The sequence below is a fragment of the Portunus trituberculatus genome, chromosome 44, assembly GCF_017591435.1.
Source record: "Portunus trituberculatus isolate SZX2019 chromosome 44, ASM1759143v1, whole genome shotgun sequence".
Lineage (NCBI taxonomy): Eukaryota > Metazoa > Arthropoda > Malacostraca > Decapoda > Portunidae > Portunus > Portunus trituberculatus.
Window position 1 is genome coordinate 13,866,264 of NC_059298.1, and position 25,342 is coordinate 13,891,605.

At 38.9% G+C, this 25,342-nt stretch overlaps 2 protein-coding genes across 2 annotated transcripts in view; one reads left to right on the plus strand and one right to left on the minus strand.

The window, feature by feature from the left end:
• Window positions 1-1,286: 1,286 nt before the first annotated feature.
• Window positions 1,287-16,698, minus strand: LOC123518724 (rotatin-like). The gene is given in 26 exon segments (XM_045279723.1): window positions 1,287-2,683; window positions 3,082-3,214; window positions 3,639-3,747; window positions 3,750-3,816; window positions 4,175-4,301; window positions 4,706-4,802; window positions 5,476-5,703; window positions 5,978-6,092; window positions 6,181-6,833; window positions 7,914-7,953; window positions 8,260-8,436; window positions 9,018-9,221; window positions 9,340-9,537; window positions 9,713-9,866; window positions 10,433-10,671; window positions 10,673-10,837; window positions 11,028-11,177; window positions 11,517-11,807; window positions 12,261-12,419; window positions 12,835-12,981; window positions 13,434-13,581; window positions 13,827-13,997; window positions 14,437-14,531; window positions 15,096-15,236; window positions 15,618-15,808; window positions 16,674-16,698. Coding segments are annotated over 26 exon segments (4,740 nt in total). The 3' UTR covers window positions 1,287-2,167.
• A 4,668-nt stretch (window positions 16,699-21,366) lies between these two features.
• LOC123518579 (protein FRG1-like) overlaps window positions 21,367-25,342 on the plus strand; it is a 4,112-nt gene continuing 136 nt past the window's right edge. Inside the window, exons 1-6 of the mRNA XM_045279455.1 lie at window positions 21,367-21,503; window positions 22,338-22,461; window positions 22,756-22,852; window positions 23,301-23,467; window positions 23,902-24,029; window positions 24,262-25,342. The exon at window positions 24,262-25,342 is cut by the window's right edge and continues 136 nt beyond it. Coding sequence (XP_045135390.1) covers window positions 21,448-21,503; window positions 22,338-22,461; window positions 22,756-22,852; window positions 23,301-23,467; window positions 23,902-24,029; window positions 24,262-24,481 — 792 coding nt within the window. The 5' untranslated portion in view covers window positions 21,367-21,447 and the 3' untranslated portion in view covers window positions 24,482-25,342. The remainder of the gene's footprint in view (window positions 21,504-22,337; window positions 22,462-22,755; window positions 22,853-23,300; window positions 23,468-23,901; window positions 24,030-24,261) is intronic.

The following is a 25,342-nucleotide window of genomic DNA, read 5'->3' on the forward strand; positions in this document are numbered from 1 at the left end:
CTATTACTACTACTACTACAACTACTACACATAGGATTAAGTGTACGAATATTATAGACAAGCCCAAATTATCTCATCCCGCTTAAGAATCGAACGCGAGCCTCTCAGTTGTGTTAGGAAGGTGTCAAGTCAACTGTCAGCATCCCTATAGATTTACTCATTCGTCCTTGACGGCCGAGGCCATTAGGGGTAGTTAGTGCCGTTATTTTTCATCAACCGTGGCATAGTGCTGCATCATTTTGTCTGTCTGTCTCTGATATATATAATGCATTACCAAATTTTCATCATATTGATTATCTTCTTGTGTATGTAGTATGTATGTAAGTATGCATGCATGTACTCATGATAATAAAAACTAAATAATTGTGGTCAATGGTCAATACTCATTGATAACTGACTCAGTGATACCACTCTTCAGTTTCCGGCCGCGTGGCTCGCGCCCCGCGCGGGACTCCCGTCTCGGTAAGGTGTTATAATCTTTCCACTCTATGAAGTCCGTTCTGGGCAGGGCACATTCTGGAATTCCCAGAGTGCGACGATGCCAGTTCGACTCCCAATTATCAGATTAAGTACCGACCCACCACCCATCTGTTAATCTCTCTCTCTGTAATTATTGTTATTATTATTATTATTATTATTTAGGTAGTGTGGAAAAAAGTCGAAATGAATAATAATAAATAATACTCCGGCGCCTTAGTTTTTGGTCCATATTCTCTCAAACTTTCAGAAAAACCCTTTTGCGTGTGTGTGTGTGTGTGTGTGTGGGGTGTGTGTATATATATATATATATATATATATATATATATATATATATATATATATATATATATATATATATATATATATAAAACCGCCACATTTGGCGGGAAACCCGCCAACCTGGTTACTCTGGCCTGGTCTGACTTGACCCAGCGCCCAGCGGAAAGATGAAAGGGGACACACCACCACCACCAATGTGGCAACATGGGAAAAAAACGCTGCCACATGCCATAGAATTTATGCAAATCGTCGTTATCATCGTAAACATAGACACTTATTGTACTATGAAACTTCCTTTACTATACGCGCAATACATAAAATATCACTTTCAAACACCACATGGATGATAAATAAGAGAGAGACATAGGTGTGACAAAAATGACGGTCTTAACATGCATTTACTTAAACTAGGCCAGTAGGACTCCATTACGCGTATTGGCAAGATATTTATAAGTTAATTTTCGTCCTGTTTGAGCTGTGGTATAAAAAGATTGAATTTACATAAAGGGGGAAAAAAATCTACTGTATATACAGGCAAATTTATCCACATGGTATAAAAATATACAAAATATATTATTCATTTATAAAATTTGGACTTGCATACAGGTAAATATAAAATATATTGTAGCACTTGCATGCTCACACACACACACACACACACACACACACACACACACACACACACACACACACACACATTTGAATTGAGAAAAGAAAATAAAGATTTATGTAAACCATATACAGCAAAAAGTTTGACATAAGGATATCTAAGTAGTAAACCCCTAAAGTCTTGCTGGCAGTGGTTTAGTTTTCAATGAGACAATTCACACAAAGTATCATAGTCTGAGTGGCACAGTACACTGCTTGTCCTGTCAGATGTTGGATCACCACCTTTCAATACAGAAATATGACTAGAATGGTAATAATGATAATGGCATGGTATAATGAGAGTGATACAATTACTGGAAGCACATTTTTGGAAACATTCAGCCAGTGTATTCTTTCCCTCTCTCTTAACACACACCTCCCTCAAGAATCTGCAATATTTTCAAGGCCAGATCTGCTCCCCTGCTAGATGCTGTTTCTGCCATGTGTTGCAGTAGAGGGCGGAGAGGACCTTGCCTTATGATAGCCTTTGCTCTCTGATTGTTGGCAATCAGTGCCCACATAATGATCATTATCACTTCACAATTTTCTTTTTTCTTTCTCTCCTCAGCCAACACTTCCAGGAGTGTCTCCATGAAGCTGCCTGGCTCCAGGAGGGCTGAGACAGAGTGGCATCCCAAAGCCATGTTTGCTGCCACTCTCAGAGTAGCCAGCTGCAGCACTTCATGATCCACCAGTTCTTGTACAGTGGCAATCCAGCCCCTTGACTTGAGTAGGGCTGTCCGGGACTCCTGATGAGTGGTCAACTGGTCAAAGGCAGGAGGTCAGCAGCCAGCACTCCCAAAGCAAGGTGCTCCAGCCCAGTATCCCTGGCAATGGTAGCTGCCTGGACAGGCTCATATCTTATCACTATTCTCAGCAACACCAAGCTGAACTCTACTGCTCGCAGATATGAGTGTGAAGACTTTATATTTGTCAACAGGCAGCGTAGCTGTGTCACTATCAAAGTCACCAGGCCATGGGAGAAAAGTTGTGGTACCACATGAGTAGGGTCAAGCAATACTAGGTTAACCAACAGTTTTAGAGTGGCCTCATACAACTGGATGGAAGTCAGGTCATGATGTTCCTTCTCCCCTTCCCTGTCTACTGCACTATAAGAGCTAAGGCAGCTGAGAGAGAGATCCCACTCCTGGATGGCTGGTGGTGGTCTAGTCTGACCCAGCCCCTCATTCAAGTGGGAAAGTGAGGTCAACACCAGACTGTAGAAGTTGCAGTGCTGTAGGAGAGCCATTAGCCCTTCCAGGCCATCCACAGACTCCTGTAAATAGATCAATTTGTTGAATTCAATACTCATCCAGACAGAAATTACCTGTTTCCAATCTTTTCCAGCATCAGTAAAAGTTACATAGAACAATGTGAATACATAGCTAAACCCTCATCATAAAAGAATACAAACATGTAAAAATGGAAGTGATAAGCATATACTAAACTGCATATCACACTTCATCTTCCCATGGAGAAGGATAGAGTATGAGAGAGTGACATATCTTGAGTTTTGAGAAGATAAACAAAAACATAAAAACACTCATTTATGACAAAAACGAATGAAAAATAAGGATCAATATTAACTCATAGAGGTTGTAGAATTCTCCACTCTCGTGGGAGATGCATAAGGGCACTCAAAAGCACAGGAGAATAAAAGCATCACAGTCTCACCCCAGTACAAACATCGGCCACCACAGGGGACAGCCAGGGACTGCTAGGTGATGGGCTGGCCTGCATCAGCTGTACCAGAAGCAAGGCTGCAGAGGCTCTCACCAGGCAGCTGCAACCCTCAGGCAGGAAGTAGCTGCTCAAAAATGCACTTGAATTATAAACAGCCACGCAAAATAAAATCAATCAATAAATATATATATATATATATATATATATATATATATATATATATATATATATATATATATATATATATATATATATATATATATATATATATACTCAAGTGATGGACATGAAATGTAACTCAAAGCCACAGTAACAAAGCTGTGTAATGAGCTATTCATGTTGCAAGTAAAGTGGATAGTAAAAGTAATGAAAGCATCCACCAAATATTTAGTAAGCTCAATAAGAAATAACAAATGACCTCTGAACAAGTAGAACTGTTTAAAAAATTGCACCATATCAAGCAAGGTTTCTGAGAATGATCTTCCTAAATTCTATTTTATACAATATTTATCTTCCTGAAGTGATCAAATGTCACCATTTAGACCCACCTGAGAGCAGCTGCCCACACAACCCCTGACACTTGTGTAGGACTGCAGTGCAGGAGGGATGTGTAGCCAGCAATGGCAGCTGCCACATTCAGGCCACAGCTAGCCACTAGGGATCTCGGTACACCCACAGGGATACTAACCAGGACAAAGAGTCCTCACTAGAAGCCTCCTGAATGACCTGCACAGTAAAAAGAAATATGAGCCAAATCATATAAAGCCATAAACTCTCCATAATGTTTCTCTGGCAAAAAAAAAAAAAAAAAAAAAAATATATATATATATATATATATATATATATATATATATATATATATATATATATAATATAATATAATATATATATATATATATATATATATATATATATATATATATATATATATTTTTTTTTTTTTTTTTTCCAGAAAAGAAAAGGAATCTTAAAAGGTAAGACAATAAGGTCTTCAGTTAAAACTAATACACCATTTGAAATTTTATACAACAAATAATGCTTCTTTGGTAAATGAACACAGGGATGGGAGAAGCCTTACCCTTACCTGTGTGAAGTCAATGGCAGGCTGGGAGAAGAGATGCAGCAGCAAGAGGGAAGAACTGAGGGTCACCTTGCAGCCAACATAGGAGTTGTGAGCACGCCCACGCCCCAGATGGAAAGAGCTGATCAGCCTCTTTGTGTGTGTGTGTGTGTGTGTGTGTGTGTGTGTGTGTGTGTGTGTGTGAGAGAGAGAGAGAGAGAGAGAGAGAGAGAGAGAGAGAGAGAGAGAGAGAGAGAGAGAGAGAGAGAGAGAGAGAGAGAGAGAGAGAGAGAGAGAGAGAGAGAGAGAGAGAGAGAGAGAGAGAGAGATAATACAATATGAATACTAATATACGGAAACCCCTAAAATCAGTCTGGAGACACTTATTGTAATACATGTTTCTTGTTATCCCTAATCAGCTTATATATATATATATATATATATATATATATATATATATATATATATATATATATATATATATATATATATATATATATATATATAAATATATAAATATATCTCTCTCTCTCTTTTTAGGCATACAATTTTTACCTTATAGAGTTAGAGACCAAATGGGATGCCAGCTCCAGGCCTGGCCAGCCATGGAGTGTAACCCAAAGAAGAGTCTCCAGAGCCATCCCCACCACAGCTGCAACACCAACACAATTGTGGTATTACCATACAGATAACATGGCACACGTTACCTCAAATCCACCACCACATCAGTCCCACCCATTATCAAAGCTACACTCGCCCAAAAAATCATTGGTTTGTACTGTAGACTAAACATTTTGAAACCATTGACAATAACTATATGGAAAAGAGAGTGCTCAGATGCCAGTGTTGATACATAGATACATTTTGACAGTCTCCTTCCATATATTTCCAATCATAATAAATTGATCCTTTTCACCACGACTTCATACAATACTAGTCAATCTGAAACTGTTGATTAAATCCAGTACCAACAGTTTTTGGAGCAAGCATATGTCAGTCACACTTGCAACAGTGGTCATGTTCCACTATAAATCTGACTCGTACATTCACTCATTCAGTCTACCTGTTCCCCTTTCCTCTGAGTCTTCTAGAGAAACCTTTTCCAATCAATGTATTAATAAATGCACTCCTCACTTTCTAAGTACAAGAAGCTGGTCATTATTGTGTGCGTAGAGCATTACTGTATTTTACATGTACATAAACTTGGCCCTTGATTTAATGGATCCCAATTTAATGGATTTCAGATTTAACAGTTTCCAGGCAGGAAGAGGGGAGGTTATTTGATGATATGGTCATTAATCTTGTGAGAGCAAGCAAACACTGACCAAGATTATAGTGCTGCAGGTCATTGTTGGCAGTGAGTATGGGGAGAAGTGTGGTGGTGACGGCAGCTGCTAGACTGTCCCAAAGGTTCTCGCCAGTTACTTCAGAACCTGCACTACAGTCTGCCAGAACAGAGACGGTGGAGTTCACAAGGCCAGCAGCAGCACGGAATAACTTCACAGCCTGCACAGTCTGTACACTGTAGTCACAGGCAACCCAGCTGGTACCTCCTGGAGAGAAATCACACTCAGTAAACCCTTGATGCTTGCAGGTTTGATGTTTGTGGATTTGATTACTCCTGGGTTTTCAGCAGTGAATGTAAATAACACTATTACCTAGCTTACAGTTATTACCTACTACTTTAATCCTGAAGTGATGACCTGAAAATGTTTGCATCCTGTTCAAAACTCAGGTGTTGACGATACAGTTAGCACATCAGAAATCACCAATATTGAGTATTCCATTACCAGTATTTTCACACAAGTAAATATATGTTGCACTCACCTGCCTTGCTGAGGGTTTGGAGCAAGGCAGAGGAAGGGCTGGTCAGTTCAGTAATTAAGAGTTTGATGAGGGGAGGGCAAGTATCCTGATGCTGCTTGATGCCAGGACAATGTGCCTGCATAAAAGACAGCAGGTGTGAGCTGAGAATATTGAATATATTATAATTACAATATGATAATGATCCTGATGATGATGTACTTCACCTTGAGGCAGATGTAGAGGCACTGCAGTACATGCACAAGAAGCTGTTCATCAACCAAAGAGTTTGGTTCAGCTGTCAGGAAGCGCTGGAAGCTCCCTCTCCATGTGGGTGTTGTGAAGAATCCCTCATCCCAGCCACCAGTGAGGCCCATCTGTTGCACCTTGAAGCTGAGGGCAGCCACATTTCTCATTACATTGTGGTGGGAAGTAGCATTCTCCACATTTTGCAGGACTGATGCTGTGGCTAGGGACATTGTGGACAGCTTGAGCCATGCAATATGTCTCTCACTCAGAAGGAGGGAGCCTGAGTCTTTGGAGTGGAAGCAGTGCTGAGAAGAGAGCCACTCCACTCCCCCAGCTTGAGAAGCTCCCCACACTGATCCCAGGAACTCCTGAGCAGGCCACACACCTTCTTTTATTAGATGATGGACTGTCCTCATTTCAGCACTCAGTCCTGTATTCTCCAACCACGGTCGTGTCCGGTGGATGAAAGGCAGGTGAAGTCCCTCTGTCAGGAGCTGTGGCACTGAGGGTAGCTGTGCCATACCTGCCTCTACACCATCACTGAAGTCTATGATGTCTTGGAAAAGCACAAGGGCCACGAGACATGCAGCTTGGCTCCTCATGCACGTCTCTTCATAGAAAATCAGAGTTGCTGTTGGAATGAGATACAAACAACATCAAGAAAATAATAATTCCTAATCTACCCCTGGCATAAGTTTGAAGCACCATTCTACAGTATATAATTCAGAGATGATAAAAAATGAGAGAGAGAGAGAGAGAGAGAGAGAGAGAGAGAGAGAGAGAGAGAGAGAGAGAGAGAGAGAGAGAGAGAGAGAGAGAGAGAGAGAGAGAGAGCTCAGATTTTCTTGTATGATCACTCCAAGATCTTTTTCCTCTTTAATCTTTGTTATTTGCTCCTCTCCCATCAAATAGTTCCATACTGGTCTTCTCTTACTCTTTCCTAGTTCCATTATGTGGCATTTCTTGGCATTAAGCTCCAATTTCCACTTCTTGCTCCATTCATAGATCTTATTTAAATCTTCCTGTAGCAGTATACAGTCCTCTCTGGTTTTGATAACTTTTAGCAATTTTGCATCATCAGTGAATAAATTCATATAGCTGTTTACTCCAATGTGAATATCGTTTACATAAACTTGAAACATAATGCGGGCTAACACTGACCTTTGTGGCACCCCGCTAGTTACTTTACTCCAAGACGAGTATGTATCTCTGATCACAGTTCTCATTTCTCTATCCTTCAAATAATCTCTTGTCCATTTGAGCAAGGTTCCACACAGTCCTCCTATGTTCTCTAGTTTCCAAAGAAGTCTTCCATGAGGGACTTTATCAAATGCCTTTTTAATGTCCAGGTATACTGTGTCTACCCATTCATCTCTGCTTTCAAGTCCTGCAATAACCCTGGAGTAGAAGCTTAATAAGTTTGATACACATGACTGCCCTGTCCTGAACCCAAATTGTCTGTTCGATATGACTTGCTCCTCTTCTAGATATTTAACCCATTTTTCTTTGATAATTATTTCACATAACTTCTCTACGACACTTGTAAGTGACACTTGTCTGTAGTTTAGTGGTACAGTTGCCTTTCCTCCTTTAAATATCGGTATTACGTTGGCTCTCTTCCACTCTAGTCGAACTTTTACATTTATTGAACTTTCAATTATTTCCCAAATTGGATCCAGTAATTGCTCTTTACATTCTTTTAACACCTAGCCTGATACCCCATCTGGCCCGATTTCTTTCCTGACTTCCAACTTGTCCAGTAATCTTCCAATATCCTCTTTATGAACTGCAATTTCCTGTAATCCTAGGCAATTCAATGTCCTATTAGGTTCTGTGGAGTGAGTGAGAGAGAGAGAGAGAGAGAGAGAGAGAGAGAGAGAGAGAGAGAGAGAGAGAGAGAGAGAGAGAGAGAGAGAGAGAGAGAGAGAGAGAGAGAGAGAGAGAGAGAGAGAGAGAGAGAGAGAGAGAGAGAGAGAGAGAGAGAGAGAGAGAGAGAGGGGAGATAAGATCTGACATTATTGTAATTGACAAACGTGTCCTCAACAATGTCATCTCACCCTGAGCATGTTGATGAAGGTCTGCATCAGGAATGGGAGAGAACACAGCCTTAGGAATGACTTGTGAAGGTTTGGATCCTCAAGAAGAAAGGCCAACTGTGTCCAGGCAGCCTTTTGCACCCCTGCCTCCAACCCCAAGCCCTGGATCAGCTCCACCACCTTCAGCAGTCCTCCCTCCTGCTCCACGAACATGGTTCATGATCTTACTGCCTCCTTTATCACCTTTATCAAGTGTCTCATTCATTCAGCATTCCTACAGCTTTCCTCACCTGTGTGTTCAGTGTTGTTTATTCTAAATCCCTCATTGCTGATTCTTGCATTACAACTTTTAAATCACTCAAAAAAACAGAATTAGTTTAATGTTCTGTCTATTCCACTATTCCCTCTCACTGATTTTTCTTTGTGGGTCTTAATGTCATTGGTTCTCTATTGCCTAACTCATGTTTACAAGACTTCTTACACATTCTGTCTTTTCATGAACGGAAAGCACTTATAATAAGCGACCTTAACACCTTGACACACTGGAGTAAGTGAAATGTGATCCTTATAAATAAAAAGTTTAGTACAAGTATCTTATACAAGACATTTTCAATTTACTGATATACATAAATTAGAATAGGATAGGTACTTTATACATTGCACATTCAATATACATATACACCAATAAATTTAAAAATTTTGCCATTTAGTTATGAATTTAACTTAGAAATTACCAAACAATGGTTAAGGGCAGATACTCAAAGATTTAAATGACTCACCTCTGTTTCCAGGTTGCAGGTGCGGTTGATGTGCACCGGCTGCCTCAGGACAAAGAGGTCGCTGTGAATGGTGATGCTGTACAGGAGGGAATCAAAGCAGAGGTCAGTAATTGTACGGTTCAGTTTCTGGCACGCATAGAAGAAAGGGCCAGTTCTTGCCTCTCGGCGCCGCAGAAAGAGACACTGTAGCTGATACCGCAGAGCCTGCAGTGGAGGGTTACCATGATCAATGTACATTATTTGACTTTTCTTGGTGTAGTAATAATAAATCAGAATTGTGGTAAGACACTTCCTGTCCAGCACAGTTGTCTAATGAGCTTACCTGGGGGCTGTCTTGATCATACACCTCCAAAAAGACTTGATCTATGGCACGGCCCAGCAAAGAGGAAGGATCTGCCATGCACTGCAAGTCTGGCAGACATGCATGCCAATGCTCAGCTGCTACAGTCCACACTGTAGCACTCATGAAATGCTGACCAAGCAGCAAGGTGAGCAGGATCTCCCTTGATAGTCTGGCAACCTAAAAAATGAGACCCTTATCAGTAGCTGCCAACATATAAAATGGGCAAAAATATGGGACAAATGAGTTGGAAATATAAAAATGAGACTCAGGTTAAAATAGAAGTAGTATACATGCATAGATTATTCCCTTACATCTATACACATCTGCTATTTATTTATCTATTCTTACTTACCTCCTTATTCTCATCAGCACACCCAGCAAACAAGAGAAATCTGATAATGCCTGGTGACAACAAGAGGAGAGTAGCTGGTGATCTGCTGCAGCTGGTATCCAGGGTTTGAGCTGCTCCAATACTGTACTCTGCCAGACCTAGCACACTCTTGTACCTTAAGGTCATCATCATTATTAACCAAGATACTCAAAACAATTAGTAGAGACATTCATCACTTCTTAATGCATCTCATTCCTTCTCAGAATTCATACTGATGATCAGATAAAACAATGTGACCAAGGTAATCTTCCTGTTAAAGAGAGACTCAACAATTGTAATTACGAGGCTGGAAATGAAAATCTTCAAATAAACAGCTCGAAGAATAGGAACAAAATCAGTGTTGACTCTTGCTGAGAGAAGAAAACTTATATGTTGAGAGAATTTAAAAGTTTGATCCAGTAAGCTATGATCACAAAAGTACAGCAATATAAAAAATAACTTTGCAGGGACTGTAAGCCTTATAAGGCTTAAGAATAGACATGAAGAACTAAACTGTTATGATGAAGAATTGTACTAATAAAAACTTTGTTGCCAAAGGGCAAAGAAGCAAGCCAGAGACATCCAATGTTTAATTTTTATCACAGCTCTGAGTCAAAAGTCATAAAAGTGGTGCTAACTAATAAACCTAAAACTGCAAAGAATACATGAAAATATCAATGAACTACATCTATAGATACTAACCCTTTGAGGCGGACAGAGAGCATTGGAGAATGAAGAATCTGGAGCAGCATGAATCTTGCTTTGTCCAGCAACTGCTCAGATATGCTGTCTTCTACTGTCTGCTTCCCAACACCTTGCAGGAGCCTCTCCAGGAATGCACCATCCTGAAGAACACTACAGCTGGGTAAGGCCTTTTCAGCAAGGTCAAGGAATGCCTTAATGTCTGAGTCAGATGCCTGCAGAAAACTTGAGGTGGCCTCAAAGAGACTTAGCAGCAAAGAGTAGGCACCTAACCTCACCCGTAGCTGTGACATTACCCTGTGTTAAGTATTGTAGCAGAGAGTGATGCTGCTGTGGGTGCTGCAAGAAAAATCCACCTTCACAAAGCACCATCACCACAGCCTCACACACAGCATCATCCAGCACCTGCAAGGATTCCAGATAATTTGTCAACTATCCTAACTCCTAAAAAGATGCATCTAAAAAGTTCCACTCTCATTTCACTTTCGTTTGAGATTATTTTTTGAGGTCAAGCAGAGTTAAGTATTATATTGATACAAAATTAGTATTCTTATTTCAACAAGGCTTGGCAAGGCAGATTATGTTTTCTTAATACCTGAGCAGCAGCCTCCACTGGCATGAGTGTTGTGAGGATGTGATGCAGCAAGATGGAGCAGCAGTGACATACCTGCACCCACCTCTCACCTCCTGTCTCCTTTCTTGCTTCAAGGCTACTCAGGATGAGATCCGACAGGGATGCAATGACCTTTAAGGATTAATTTGATGATTCAGCCATTACAAAGGAAATGGTTGTAAATGTCTTAACATGTGAATGAATAAGTTTTCCTTTGGTTTCGTTCCCCTTAAAGTAAATTTCAGCATGGTATAGAGGGACATAAATTAAAAGTAAATATACATTACATGTATGCAACAGTACCCAGTAATTATGTTAACTTTTAACAAAATTATTAATATTAATCATAAAGTTAATGCTTCTGAAAATATAACCAGTCTCTCACATGTCATGAAAATCCTTCCTACTTGTGATCACATAAAATAATGACTTTGGAAAGCAATAAAAGATATGTTTGGATTCAGCACCCACCATCTGTACTCCTGTGATGACCTCATTAACCAGTGGTTCTTCCTCACCCTCCCCTTTCTCTTCCAGCTTCCACAGCATGTCAGGAATGACACAATTGTGCAGGAGTGTCACACAGCTTGCCATGAGGCGGAGGGAAGCTGACTGAAGACTTGGCCTTTGTGAAGCCAGCAAAGGACAAGCAGCTCTCATGACTCGCAAACAATGGCCAGGAACAGACACCTGGTGCAGACCCAATAAGATGAATTCATCACCATCATCCTCTTCATGGACAGTTGACCCAAGAAGAAGCTCCTGTGAAAGGAAGAATGTAGGAGTACACCACCCTAAATCATCATTTTTTTCCTCTCTATGAGATGGGATGCAAAACAGTTGAAAAAATTAACAAAACAAAACAGTGACTGGATAAAACAACAACGCAAAATTAAAATCAAATTGATTCAGTATCCATTTTTTGCTTTCTGAGTATGAAAGTACAAATGGAAGTAGGTCCTTTACCTTAAACTAAACATAGGCGGTATATACACATAGATTCTAAATCTTTCAGTAGGCATTCTTATTTTCTTGTACTTAGCACAGAGATGAAAATTGTATCTAGGATAAATTCACACACATTTAATTTCCTGTCACAAAACTTTACACTGATGATGATAATGATGAAAGGGAACATTATGGCCATATTGATAATGATGATTTGATGACAGCAATGTTGTTGGTGAAAATTAAATGCTCCAGGGCAAGGCTCACCTGCCCCACTCCACTAAAAGGCTGAGGATGACAACCTTCTCCTAGTAGGTCCTGCAGGTGGGAGTCAGTGTGAGCACCTGTCTGGGAATGTGGTGAGCAGCAGCTGACTCGAGTTAGGTTGGAAGGGCTGTTCACTCCTGATGACCTGGCTGATACAACCTAGAACAATCATATGTTTGTTAAACTGAGCAACTATTCAAATATTAACATGACTCTGAAAACTTCATTTGCCAGTTTAGCAAGAAACCCAATTAACAAAAATATTTACTTTATTTCTTTACTTCTTTCTCTGTGTGAGTGAATATTTTAAATGGTGAACTGTTTTCACTGCTTGTTTTTGAGTTATGTGCTCTGCCATCCTTCATACTTATTGGCTGATGTATTAAGAGTCTTAATGTAATATCTTGTGATCTTAGGCAGCAGTGTTAATGAAGCGTATTGCTGGACAAGGTGGAGTGGAGGGGTGGAGAGGTAAGCACTAAAGAACAAAGGTATCCCACATATAGCTTCACTCAATGTGGAAAAAAAAATCACACATAAACAACACAGCCAAGGTGCGGGCATGCTGTGTCACCTCGCCAGTGCCAGGCCGGGTGTGTGGATCCAAGAAGTGGTTCACACGAGAGGTGAGCAGTTGTGTCAGGCTGTGCAGGAAGTCACATGCAGGAACCTGTAGGTGCCATGCATCCTCTCCTTGTTCCACCAAGCAGCCATACACCACCTGTGGGATGTCATGATAACTATAACCATTATATAATCTCATTATCAACAACAGTAATTAGCAGCAATAACAGCAAGATGTAACTAATATCATTTTCACCATAAACTATGACAGTCCAGAAATGAACACATGCATTATGGCTAAAACCTTAATGGCATAACCACAAGACTTGAAGAAAGTAAAGAAGCAAAGCATAAACAAAATCTAAAATGACAGCAATGCATGAAAATAAATAAATATAACTGCAATGCATGAACAAAAATTAAAATCACCACAATAAATGAAGAAAAATTCAAATGACCAATTCATGAACAAAAATTAAAACAATTGCAATAAATGAATAAAAATTATGATTAGAATAAGCCAAACTGCAATACTGCATAGCTATGAAACTCTGATAAAGCAAAATAAAAAATGTGAGAGAACACTAAATACTGCACTAGGCAACATACCTGCAGCACAGCCGGTCGCTGCAGCAGCACTTCTACAGGAAAGTCCCTGACCACTACAGTGTCAAGAAAGAGCAATGACGCTTTCACTTCTGCTGTGTTGGAGCTCATGAGGGACTGTGCACTTGACTCCAGAATATGCTGGTCACTCCTAGAAGCACAAAAGACATTATTAAATAATAAATGTTTCTCCCCACACTCCACTAGTAATTAAAGGAGGCAAACAAACCTTCACAGACCACAGCACCCCAGGGTCACTGCCCATTATCCTTGAATCTCTTAGAGTTATTTCATTATTCATATTAATGATGATCTTTGAGCAGATGGCTTCATGACCATGTGGGAGAACTTCCCACCCCTAATTAGGGAACCACTAAGTCCTAGATGATTGCAAACCTCCCAAAGAGACCCTCAAGGCTGTGTTCCAGTTGTACCTGCCAGGGAAAGATGACAAACTGCAGCATTGACTCCTTGGCAACACCAACAGCAGCATCATGGGAGTCCTCTACAGTGGTCCAGTCACACATGTTCTCTTCATCAACTCCCTCCTCACTGCACTCTTCATCACTGTAGTGAAATGACTAATTTACTGACTAGCCAGATGACAGGCTTTGTGATTTAAGGGAACTAAGAGATTGAACTCACTGAAAATTAATCTCTTTTGTTCTCTTTCTTAAATCAAATTTCTATCAAGCTTTAACACATTGTTTCTTATACTATCTTGATTACTGATCCACTTATCTTCCAATTTCAAACTATTCCTTTTGACCTTTCTTCAGGAATTAGGACTTCAGTATTTTCATTTATTCATTTTTTTTATTATTATTTTCTTATTATTTTTCATAAATTTTATTTTATTTATTTATATATATATATATATATATATATATATATATTTTTTTTTTTTTTTTTTTTTTTTTTTTTTTTTTGCTGTCCTAAGCAAGTTGTCCTCGTACATGAATAGAAGAGGATTTTGCATATAGGTGCATGTTTGTGTGTGACTCACCCAAAGCAGTGTGGGTTTCGCCTGAGCAGGCTGTGAGGAGGGCTGGGGTGTGGTGCCTCTGGTACCACTGCTGCAGTGACTCTTGCCTCTGAATCCTGAAGAGAACATACATTACCACCATAGCTCACACTCATACCTCATTTCACTCTGTCTTAACTCATCTTAGCATGAAGAAGAACATTAATATAAAATGAATATATCAATAAATAATATAAACTGGCACAATTTGCTGAATCAATACTTATTTAGATGAGATATAATGCCTTACTCTTCTACTCATCAGTAAAATCTCTCCTTTTCATTCATTCTCTTATACAAAATATAAAATGGTGGTTTTGAGTAAATACCAAAAAATCACCCTAAAATAAAGTATATATATATATATATATATATATATATATATATATATATATATATATATATATATATATATATATATATATATATATAATAACACTTTATGTATCATGTTATGTCTTTTTTCCTTTCTTCTTTATTCATATTTTTACCACGTCCTTCCAATTATATGTGGCTGTACTCTAGCAATAGCATCTGTTACTAGCATAAATAACAACTACATACCTAAACAAAGTATCAATTTATACTTTAAAAGAAATTCTTTTAGGAAGTATGAGTACCTAAGTACCAGCGGTACTAACCACTGTAGAATGTGAGGGATGACCAAGCTTCTTGAGGAGAAGTGTGACTTGAGGCAGTAAACTGACATGTGCCACAGCTTGCAACTCTCGCAGCTTTTGCCGCACTCCAGGCCCAGCCAGCCCGGTCTTGCAACCTTCATCCTGAAAAATGTAGCAGTACTTGTATAATTCATGAAGGAATTGCATGTGGCATAAAATAACATGATAGTACCTGGTGCTTCAAACATTAGGTTTGACTAATGACAGGACAGTGCCAAACCACATCAGCCATCAGTACACATTATTATAGGTTCATCTACCTATTTACACACCAGGTAGGCAATCCCTCATGGGATGGCCCAGACAAACCACTCCACACTCTTACACACAGTTACACACATCATTTACACTCTTACCCCTGCCAGCCTCTGTTGGAGAGGGATAGTTTTGTGGACCACCCTACACTATCCATGGACTTGGCATAATACAAGTGGCAGCAAAACAAATATACAGCTACAGTGAATGTAGCAATGAGACACTGACCTCAGCCAGGAATAGCAGCAGAGTGAGAAAGTGTGGAGTGACACTTGGAGGTCCAAGATGCAGCAGTTTGAGGAGGTGTGGCACAAGAGCAGAGTGTGAGTTGCTTAGCTCTGCTAGAGACACCAGCCCTAACTAAACCTTCTGCAGGAGCCAATGGAGGACACGAGTGCGAATCTCCACTAGGGGATGAGCTAGAAGGCAGGGAAGAGATTCATGATAAATCTATTATAATATTTTTTTCTTCTTTTTTCATGCAAGAAGGTGAGCTGCCAATGGCAACAAAATATTAGAAAAAGAGGCCCCCTAAAAGATCAGAAAGAACTAGCTGAAAGCCTAGGACAAATGTCTTGACACCTCTCTCTTACAAGAAGTCAAGTTGTAGGAAGATGAAAATACAGAAACAAGTAGGGAGTTCCAAAGTTTACCAGTGAAAGGTATCAATGACTGAGAATAATGATTCACTCTTGTATTAGAGGATTGGACAGAATAGGGAAGAGAGGAAGAAGAAACCCTTATGCAGCAAGGCTGCAAAGTTTTAAAGCCATAGGACAGTAGTTTGACAGATTAGAGCACTCACTCTTTTTAAGAACAGGCTGAATGTAGGCAAACTTCCAGCGAGAAGGAAAGGTAGAAGTTGATAGGCATAATTGAAAGAGTTTGGTCAGGCGAGGTGCAAGCATGGAAGCAGTTTTTGAGAACAATAGGAGAGACTCCATCAGGCCTTCCAAGGATTTAGGCCAGAGAGGGCATAGAAAACATCAATATGAAGAATTTTAACTGAAGACATGAAATAGTCAGGGGGAGGAGGAGAGGGAGGGACAAGCCCAGAATCATCCAAAGTGGAGTTTTTAGCAAAGGTTTGAGAGAAGAGTTCAGCTTTAGAGACAGATGAGATGGCAGTGGTGCCATCAGGATGAAATAAAGGAGGGAAAGATTAAGAAGTACAGTTATTGGAGATGATGTTGGCCTGATGTTAGAAGTTATGAGGGGAGTTAAAGTTGAAAGAATTTGACATTTTCTATTTATAAGGAGTGTATGGCAAGTTGAAGAACAGACTTGCAATGATTCCGGGCAGAAACATAAATTGCGTGAGATTCAGGAGATGAGAGGCTCAAGTACCTTTTGTGGGCAACCTCTCTATAATGTATAACTACCATGAGAACAGGCTGTGTTAAATCAAGATTTAAAAGGTTTAGATTGAGAAAAAGAATGAGGAATGTACACCTCCATGTCAGACACTATCACCTCCATTATGCAGCATTCAGTACACAGAGATGGGTGTCTGACACGGAAACAGTAATCGTTCCAGGGAAAATCAGCACATCTCCTCAGGTCCCACCATCTGGTAGAGGCAAAATGCCGGAGGCACCTCCACTTTTTGGGATCCTGGGAAGGGATTGGAGAGATAGGACAAGAAACAGAAATGAGATTGTGATTGGAGGAGCCTAACAGAGAAGATTGGTTAACAGCATAAGCTGAAATATTAGAGGTGAGGGAAAGATCAAGAACATTGGGTGTATCTCCAAGACGGTCAGGGATATGAGTAGTTGTTGCACCAGTTGCTCTAGGTCATGGAGCAAAGTTGAAGGCTAGTATTCACACTTCTCTAACTTATTCTTTACCTATCTGCATCTCATGTCCTGTCTTGTCAAAATCAAAGCAATTAAAGCAGATAAAATTTTACAATAGGACCGATGCACTCCGAGTAGGAGGGTATTCTCTATTATTTTTTAATGTTATAAAATCAAAGCAATGACTGATCATGGCTACTGATGTCATTAGTTGTGCTTTTGTTAACATCCAGTCAGTAGGGAATAAGACAATAGAATTAAGAGAATTATAAAAATGAGCAGGACTTTGATGTCTTGGGGATAGCTGAGACTTGGCTGGACACATATGACACTGCTAAGATACATGAGATGATTCCATTGACTCATACCTTTAAACACATACCAAGAGTTCATAAGAGAGGAGGAGGGGTAGGGATGTTTGCATCAAAGAAATTCACTCATATTAAAATGGTTGATAGTTGTAGGTTTGATACTTTTGAACATATGGAAGTGAATCTGATGTCAGACCATAACCAAATGCTTGTATTTGTTGTAGTTTATAGACCCCCTGAAACCAATAAGAACAGGTTTATTGAGGAATTTAGAATATATTTAGATGGTTTGAATTATAGTCATAATAGGATTTATTTTGCTGGAGACTTCAACTTGTGGGTGGATGACTCTGAGGATCATCATGCCAAGGAATTTTTGAGCATGATGGCCTCCCACAATTTTGTGAATCATGTCACGCATGGCACGTCTCGCTCTGGTCACATGCTTGACTTGGTTTTTTGTACATCAGTGATGGGTAAAATTCTTAACCTCAATGTGGAACCTGATTTTTCTGTTTCGCCATTGCATAAACTGATTTCTTACCAAATCGATATTAAAAAGACAAAGAAGGCCAAGGAAACCATTTTATTTAGAAATAAGTCAAATATTGATGTTAAAAAGTTATTAAGTGATACTACTGAGAGGATTTCTCTGGAAAGTACTAATGCCTGCACTCATGCTGTGTATTTTAAGGTTAAGGGTGACTGTTTATGTTGTTTTGTTGAACTTTATAACAGTATTATCAAGGCATATTATGATGACATGTGTCCAGTAATAGAGAAGGAAATAGTTGTGAAAGAAGGCACACAATGGATTAATTCTGATATTAAAATGGCTATAAATGATAGGAGAAAGAAAGAGAGAAAGTGGTGTCGTTCTCGTAATGAGTTAACGCGGAATGAGTATATTGAAGCAAGAAATAAAGTTAACAAGATTATAAGGAAATGCAAATGTATGTATTTTAGGCAGAAAATTTTAGAGGTGGGTTCCAATGTAAAGAGACTCTACTATCTGTTTGATGACCTGACTGGTAACATGAAGCGGAAAACCCTTCCTGATGGTTACTCAGACATTACATTGGCAAATGAGTTTTTTTACTTTTTTTCACAATAAGATCCAAGCAATAGTTGACGGTTTTCATGGTACATCCCTGCAACTTTACTCTGAGTACTTGCCTGACATTCCGTTTTGTGGTTTTTCAGGTTTTATGCCCATTACCTCTAATGAACTTGACATGATCTTCAGCAGAGTTAAGAAGACTTACTGTAACAGTGACCCTATGCCAATCTCTGAATTGATGCAGGATAGAGATTTTTCAATTATAGCAAATGTTATATTAAAAATTGTTAATCTGAGTATTACAGAATGTGTTTTCCCATCAAGTGAAAAGGTAGCCATTGTTAAGCCAACTTTAAAGGGGAATGTAAACCACCAAGAGCTTAGTTCCTACAGACCTGTTTCTAACTTATCATTTTTATCAAAAATGTAATATTAGATCAATTAATGGAATACTTGACAAATGTTAATGTTTTGCCAGATAATCAGTCTGCATACAGACAGTTAAACTCAACTGAGACTGCACTTTGTCATGTTGTAAATTCTTTGTTGGTATGTATGGATGAAGGGCACTGTGGTGTCCTAGTCTTGTTGGATCTGAGTGCTGCATTTGATACTGTTGTGCATGAGTTGTTACTTGAGGATTTACATGCTGTTGGAGTGACTGATGATGCTCTGCGATACTTGAGAAGCTATTTAGAGGATAGGAAGTATTGTGTACAGGTTGGTAATGTTTTATCTGAGACAAGGCCATTACGGAGAGGAGTGCCTCAAGGTAGTGTGCTTGGTCCAGTGCTTTTCTGTATCTATACAATTGAATTATCATATTTACTTGGAATCATGATGTAGACTTTACTCTTTATGCAGATGATACCCAATTTTATATGTCTATTAATAATGTGCAGGATACTGAGAGTAAACTTTCTAGGATTATGTTTGATGTTAAGAAATGGATGGATGGAAAACAGCTGAAATTTAATGATGACAAAACGGAATGTTTGATAGTTGGTAAAAAGTGTGATATCAGGAGGTTGAATGACATACAAGGTTTTAATTTTAATGGGGGAATGTAGTGATTTCTGATAAAGTGAAAAATTTGGGTGTGGTTATGGATAAATACTTAAATTTTAATGATCATATTAATGATGTAACAAGAATTGCTAGGTACCATCTCCGTAACATTGCATTTATAAGAAAATACCTTGATGATAATTCTGTCAAAATGTTAATTCATAACTATGTCATTAGTAGAATTGACTACTGTAATTCATTATACTTAAATTTACCAAATTACCAATTGAAAAAGTTACAAGTGATCATGAATAAAGCAGCTAGATTAATTAAGAGAGTACCACTGTATGAGAGAATCACACCAACACTTATTGAACTACACTGGTTGCCTATCAAGGCTAGAATTGTATTCAAAATTTGTGTCCTGATTTATCAAGCTGTTAAAAACTGGTAAACCACAGTATTTGAGTGACCTACTGGAAAAATTTGAGAATAATGCCAATGTAGTTGTGAGCCACGCACATGATGTAAACAGACTGTTTGAACCAAGATGTAATTCTGGGATTGGTGCAAGAACATTTCAGTACAGTGCTCCAAGGTTATACAATGCACTACCTAATGATATAAAGTGCAGTGAGAATGTTGTAGTTTTTAAGAAAAGGCTAAAAACATTTATATTCAGAGAATGTTATGACGTGGAGGAGATGTGCATCACTGAACGTTATGCATTGTAATGGGCGATGATGATTTATATGGTTATTGTGTTTACTTTTCATATGTTCAATTTCATTTCTTTAGCCACTTATATCTTCATTTCTTATTTGGATAAATGGATCTGATTTGTATATTTTTTATATTATGTTTTTCATATTATGTCTATGTCTATACATTTATTTACATGTCTCATGCAGTGATGGATGGACTTGTTATCTTTTTTGTTAAGAAGAGGATTTCTCTGTGATTATCATTATAAGGTGCAATGTAGTTTTTAAGACCTTAGGTTAGGTTAGGTTAAGTTCTATTTATTAGTATATATATTTTTATTTTCATTTGTATGTATTTAGGACAACTATGTATATATAATTTTGTATGAGGCCCTGTAGAGCACCATTTACTGGTGGAATAGAGCCTAGAAAACAAAACAAAACAATAAAAACAATAAACAATAAAACATGATGGAAATACTTAACATAACATATAACATAAATAATAGGATAACAAAGGGCCACCAGGGCCCATCTAGGTTATCCTGTATCAGTCGCACAGCGACCTCGTCATCAGTACTTAAAGATACACTTAATTTAGTCTCTCTCATTATCCTACGATCTTGGGGTCTCATCAGGATGCAGAGTTTATAGGTAAAAAATATGAAAATGGCTATTTTAGGGAAATCTGCAACCTTAATCTTATCTGACATGCAAATATTAACTCTGGGAGATGAGGGTCAGGTTATTCCAAAATCATGACAGAAAACTCTTTGAACTACATATTGTAGCATCCTATCATCACACGGCACCTAAAACAAAATTAATACATTACCTAGTTTGGTGACGTAGTCTGAGATGTCTGCCATAGTTCAGCTAAGCATGATATCCGTTCAGTGCACATCAATGACTCAAACACAGCCCGCCATACGTGTCTCGTTTGTGTCAGTGCTATTCTAGAGGTCGCAAGCACATCAATATTTTCATTTGAAGTTATGAAGAAAAAAACATATTTTCTATCTTCCTAGATTGACTATCCTTATATACTAGTGTTTTTGTCAATGAGATTTATAGGTAGTCTATATTGAATAAAGAGAATTCTTTTATAAAGACAAAACTCGCAGAGCAACTCGCTACTCAGACAGTACGTAACCTCACGTCAACAACAACAATACGATGTCCGAGTATGGGAAAGTCAAAGTGGGCAAACTTAAACTAAAAGGAGAGAAAAAGTGAGTGTCTTTTTATTCTTATGTAGGTGAAGAACAATATGTGGTGTTTGAAATATGCAGTGAAGGAAGTTGTCGGCTTGTGAGCTTGTTTAGTTGTATTATTAAGATATGCTCTCTCTCTCTCTCTCTCTCTCTCTCTCTCTCTCTCTCTCTCTCTCTCCTAATACAGTGCACGTAATAAAAACCTCATCACTAAATCCATATCTCACTATTTGGAGCATTTTTAGCTACATTTTACCATTTTGGAAATTAAAAAGTTTAGCTTATGTAGCGTCTAGGGGTGTGAGCGAAGCCCTGTCCACCCGATGGTTAGAATAGCTTAGTAAGTTTACGTACTTAATGTGGTGTATCTAGGTCCTAGGGAAAGCTAAGCCCCCTTTCTCCCACCACCCCAAAGGGGAGGACGTCACAAAATATGACATTAGGTTACTTTACCTTCTTAACCAAATGGGGAAGGATCATAACCCCGTGGTTAGGAGGTTGTAAAATGTTAAATTAGGTTAGTCTACAATCTACATAATTGAGACTCAAGTAAGCTAAAGGGTCAAGGAAGGGAGGTATTGGTTGAAACCACAAATTTATCCCTCTAGTTTACTAGATTATAGGTTAGGAAGACAAATCTCACAGATTTTTTATTTTCATAACCTGAAAACACCAAAATCCTGGTAGAGCATCAAGTTTATAAAATGTCATGTTAGGTTAGTTTGGTTTATAAAACCAAGTGTCATTGACTTTTGCTCTCCCAACCTGTGAACACCCAAAATAACATTAACCAGATTATGTGTAAATTTGCTTAGTTGGTGTTGTCTTATCTAAATGTAGCAATATTTGCAGATCCCACAAAAAGCATAAGTCAAAAAAGAGGAAAGCAGAAGACGAGGATGGGAGCAACAGCTGTAGCAAAGACACCGACACCGCTGACCACGGAGGCTGGTGGCACTGTCGGGCCCTGCACCAGGCAAGGGGTTTTGTAGTTTGTAAATTATTGATGTCAGTGTAACCAGCATAGTGGAGCTTAGTTCATGCAGATCCTCAGCCATTGAGATGGTGGCTGTGATATTAAAGCCCTCAGTAGTGAAGGATTGCTGTGCTTAGCTAAGACCCTAAGAGGTGTGTGGACTGCCAGCGACAGTAGTTATTAAATCAACTCAGCAGACTAGTGCCAGAGAAAACCTTGATGGATTATAAAGAAAGAGAAAGAGATGATCCTTAAAAGCTACAGTTGTAATAATCTATTGATACAACTTTACAGATGACTGGATCCGTGGCGATACAGCTCGGAGGATTACCGGTGTATGTGCGAGCCTTGGACAATGGCTTGTTTACAGCTGGTGCTCCTCATGACCAAGGTTTTGGCTTTCCTTACACATTTTAAAACCGGTATTTTAGTTTTACGAATATGTATATATGTAGTTTTTTTCTATTAGTAAATTCTGACTACATTATGATAATTACTACACTACTTTTATATATAAGAGTGGTTGTGTTAATGGGTTACAGAAAGGCAGAAATAAAAGCTCAGGGAAAAACTCAGTCCATAAAGAGTTAAATGGATTATGCAAAACCAGAAAAGTGTCGTAATATCTCTATCTTTTCTCAGAAATTAACTTTGTTGATATTAGATCTGCAAATCTTTAGGAATAAATATTAGTCCAAGCACTGACCACAATTACCATCATGTCTAAGAAAATTTGTTTTAATTGCACATACATGTAAAGGTTTTATAAGGTGACTTTTTTTTATTGTATGCACTGGACCTCTGAAAAAAAGCATCCTAACAGTCAAAGTGGCTTTCAGGTGATGGGCCATCCCCTGAAGAGGTGTTGACAGCAGTGCCAGCAGGAGATGAACGCATTGCCTTCAAGTCTGGCTACAACAAGTATCTTGGAGTGGACGGGGCAGGACGAGTGGTGGGCCGAGCTGATGCCATTGGTCCACGGGAGATGTGGCAACCTGTGTTTCAGGTAAGGATCTGCGTGGTGAAGGCCGTCCTTGTGCTCAGTATTATTTCAGTGGATGCAAATATGAATATATATTTCAGGCCTGGGTGGTTGTTGCAGTAAGTCTAGAGTTTGCTTTGAATAGCCTTTGTGGAACTGAAGGAAGCAGTGGATCAGTCATGGTTAGAAACTCATTCTAATTATTGATATGAATTGTATGTGAAGGATTTTCATTATAAAGGAATAAATGCACTTTAATAGTGAGTGATTTAGATGTGCTGCATATGTTTCATCTATCTAGAGTAATTTCAAGCTACAATTTCCAGGACTTGTGCACAAAGGTAGCCTTCATTTCATGATAGTGCATTGTATTTTCATTTTTACCACTGAGCTGTCTTTATGGATTAAAGCAATATACCATTGATTGTTACAATAACTGTCACCTGCTTATCTTCAAGGATGAGCAGACAGCCCTGCTAGGTGCCAATGACTGCTTCCTAGGCAGGGATGAAGAGGACAATGTTGTTGCCATAACCCAGAGGGCCGGACCAGACCATATGGTGGTGGTGCGATCTAACACAATCAGGTGAGGTGCCTAACCAGGTACAGTAGTTACATCTGACAAATGACCCTTTATTAAAGAAATAAATGGTATTTCTTTTATTGTTTTGACAGTTTGTAGTTACAGTGAACATTATGTTTAATATACTCTGATCCTGATTGTGTAACCACCATCAAATGTGATTCATAGCCTTATATGTGTGTTTGAGGAATACCATCCCAGTGTCTTGCATTCCTGTACCTATGCTGCTTCCCAGGGAGTGTGACCGGCCTAAGGAGGTGCCAGAGGAGGAGCGTGGTAAACTGAAGGATGTGGAGAAGAACTATGTGAAGAAGTTCCAGAAGTTTCAGGACAAGCGACTCCGCATCAATGAGGATGGAGTAGCAGAACTGAAGTCTGCACGCAATGAAGGCAGCCTGCACGAGGCTCTACTGGACCGTCGCTCCAAGATGAAAGCTGACAGATACTGCAAGTGATTGCTCTCCTTACCTCCCTTCTCATGTTTTCTTCTGTCTCCTTCATCTTCTGCCATGAGTGTCAATGGTTGAGATGAAAAGTAGGACAGTATATGAGTTGTGTCCAAACAAAAGTCAGGCAATGAGAAACTGATGTATTGCTCTACTGGCAATTTAGTTACTCTTATCTCCATCAGAGAATTTCCTTCCACTGCTGAAACACTGGTCTTAATATCAGCATAGTGGTACATCAACTGAAGAGGAGACTTCAATAGTGAAATCTTTGCATTTGTGGAAGTTTAGTACAACAGCTGAATACTTCCTACTTGTTCCACATGTATTTTTGTAAGTAAACGTTCCAGTACTTTGAAAATGTAATCCCCAACATAGTATGTCAGAGATATGTTTTTTTTTTCCATGTTCAAGACAATGGTAACAATTTTATATTAAATAATAGTAAAGTTATGATGCAGTAATTAATGCTCAACCTTTTGAACAAAGACAAAGGTTATAAGAATCTAGTCAACAATCTGATTGATAGATAAACAGCCACCGTCTGCCTTTAGAAAGAACTTTTGTTGCAAAGAGAGAGAGAGGGGGGCTAGTGTCAGCACCACGTGTGCTCTAAATTTGTCTCTGCTACCGGATTCTGAAAGAGCCAGTGATGCGTCCTGTAAGTGTGTACTCATCAGAAAGAAAGAAATGGAGTAGGACGAAAAGTCATAAATTGGTCGGTCACTTATCATAATAACTTTTTTAAGTAACTTTTTTTTTTATCAAATTACGGTATAGGCTCATAGGATTGCAGCTTGACAACAAAGACCAAATTGCGGTAGCTACTATGACACACACACACACACTCTCTCTCTCTCTCTCTCTCTC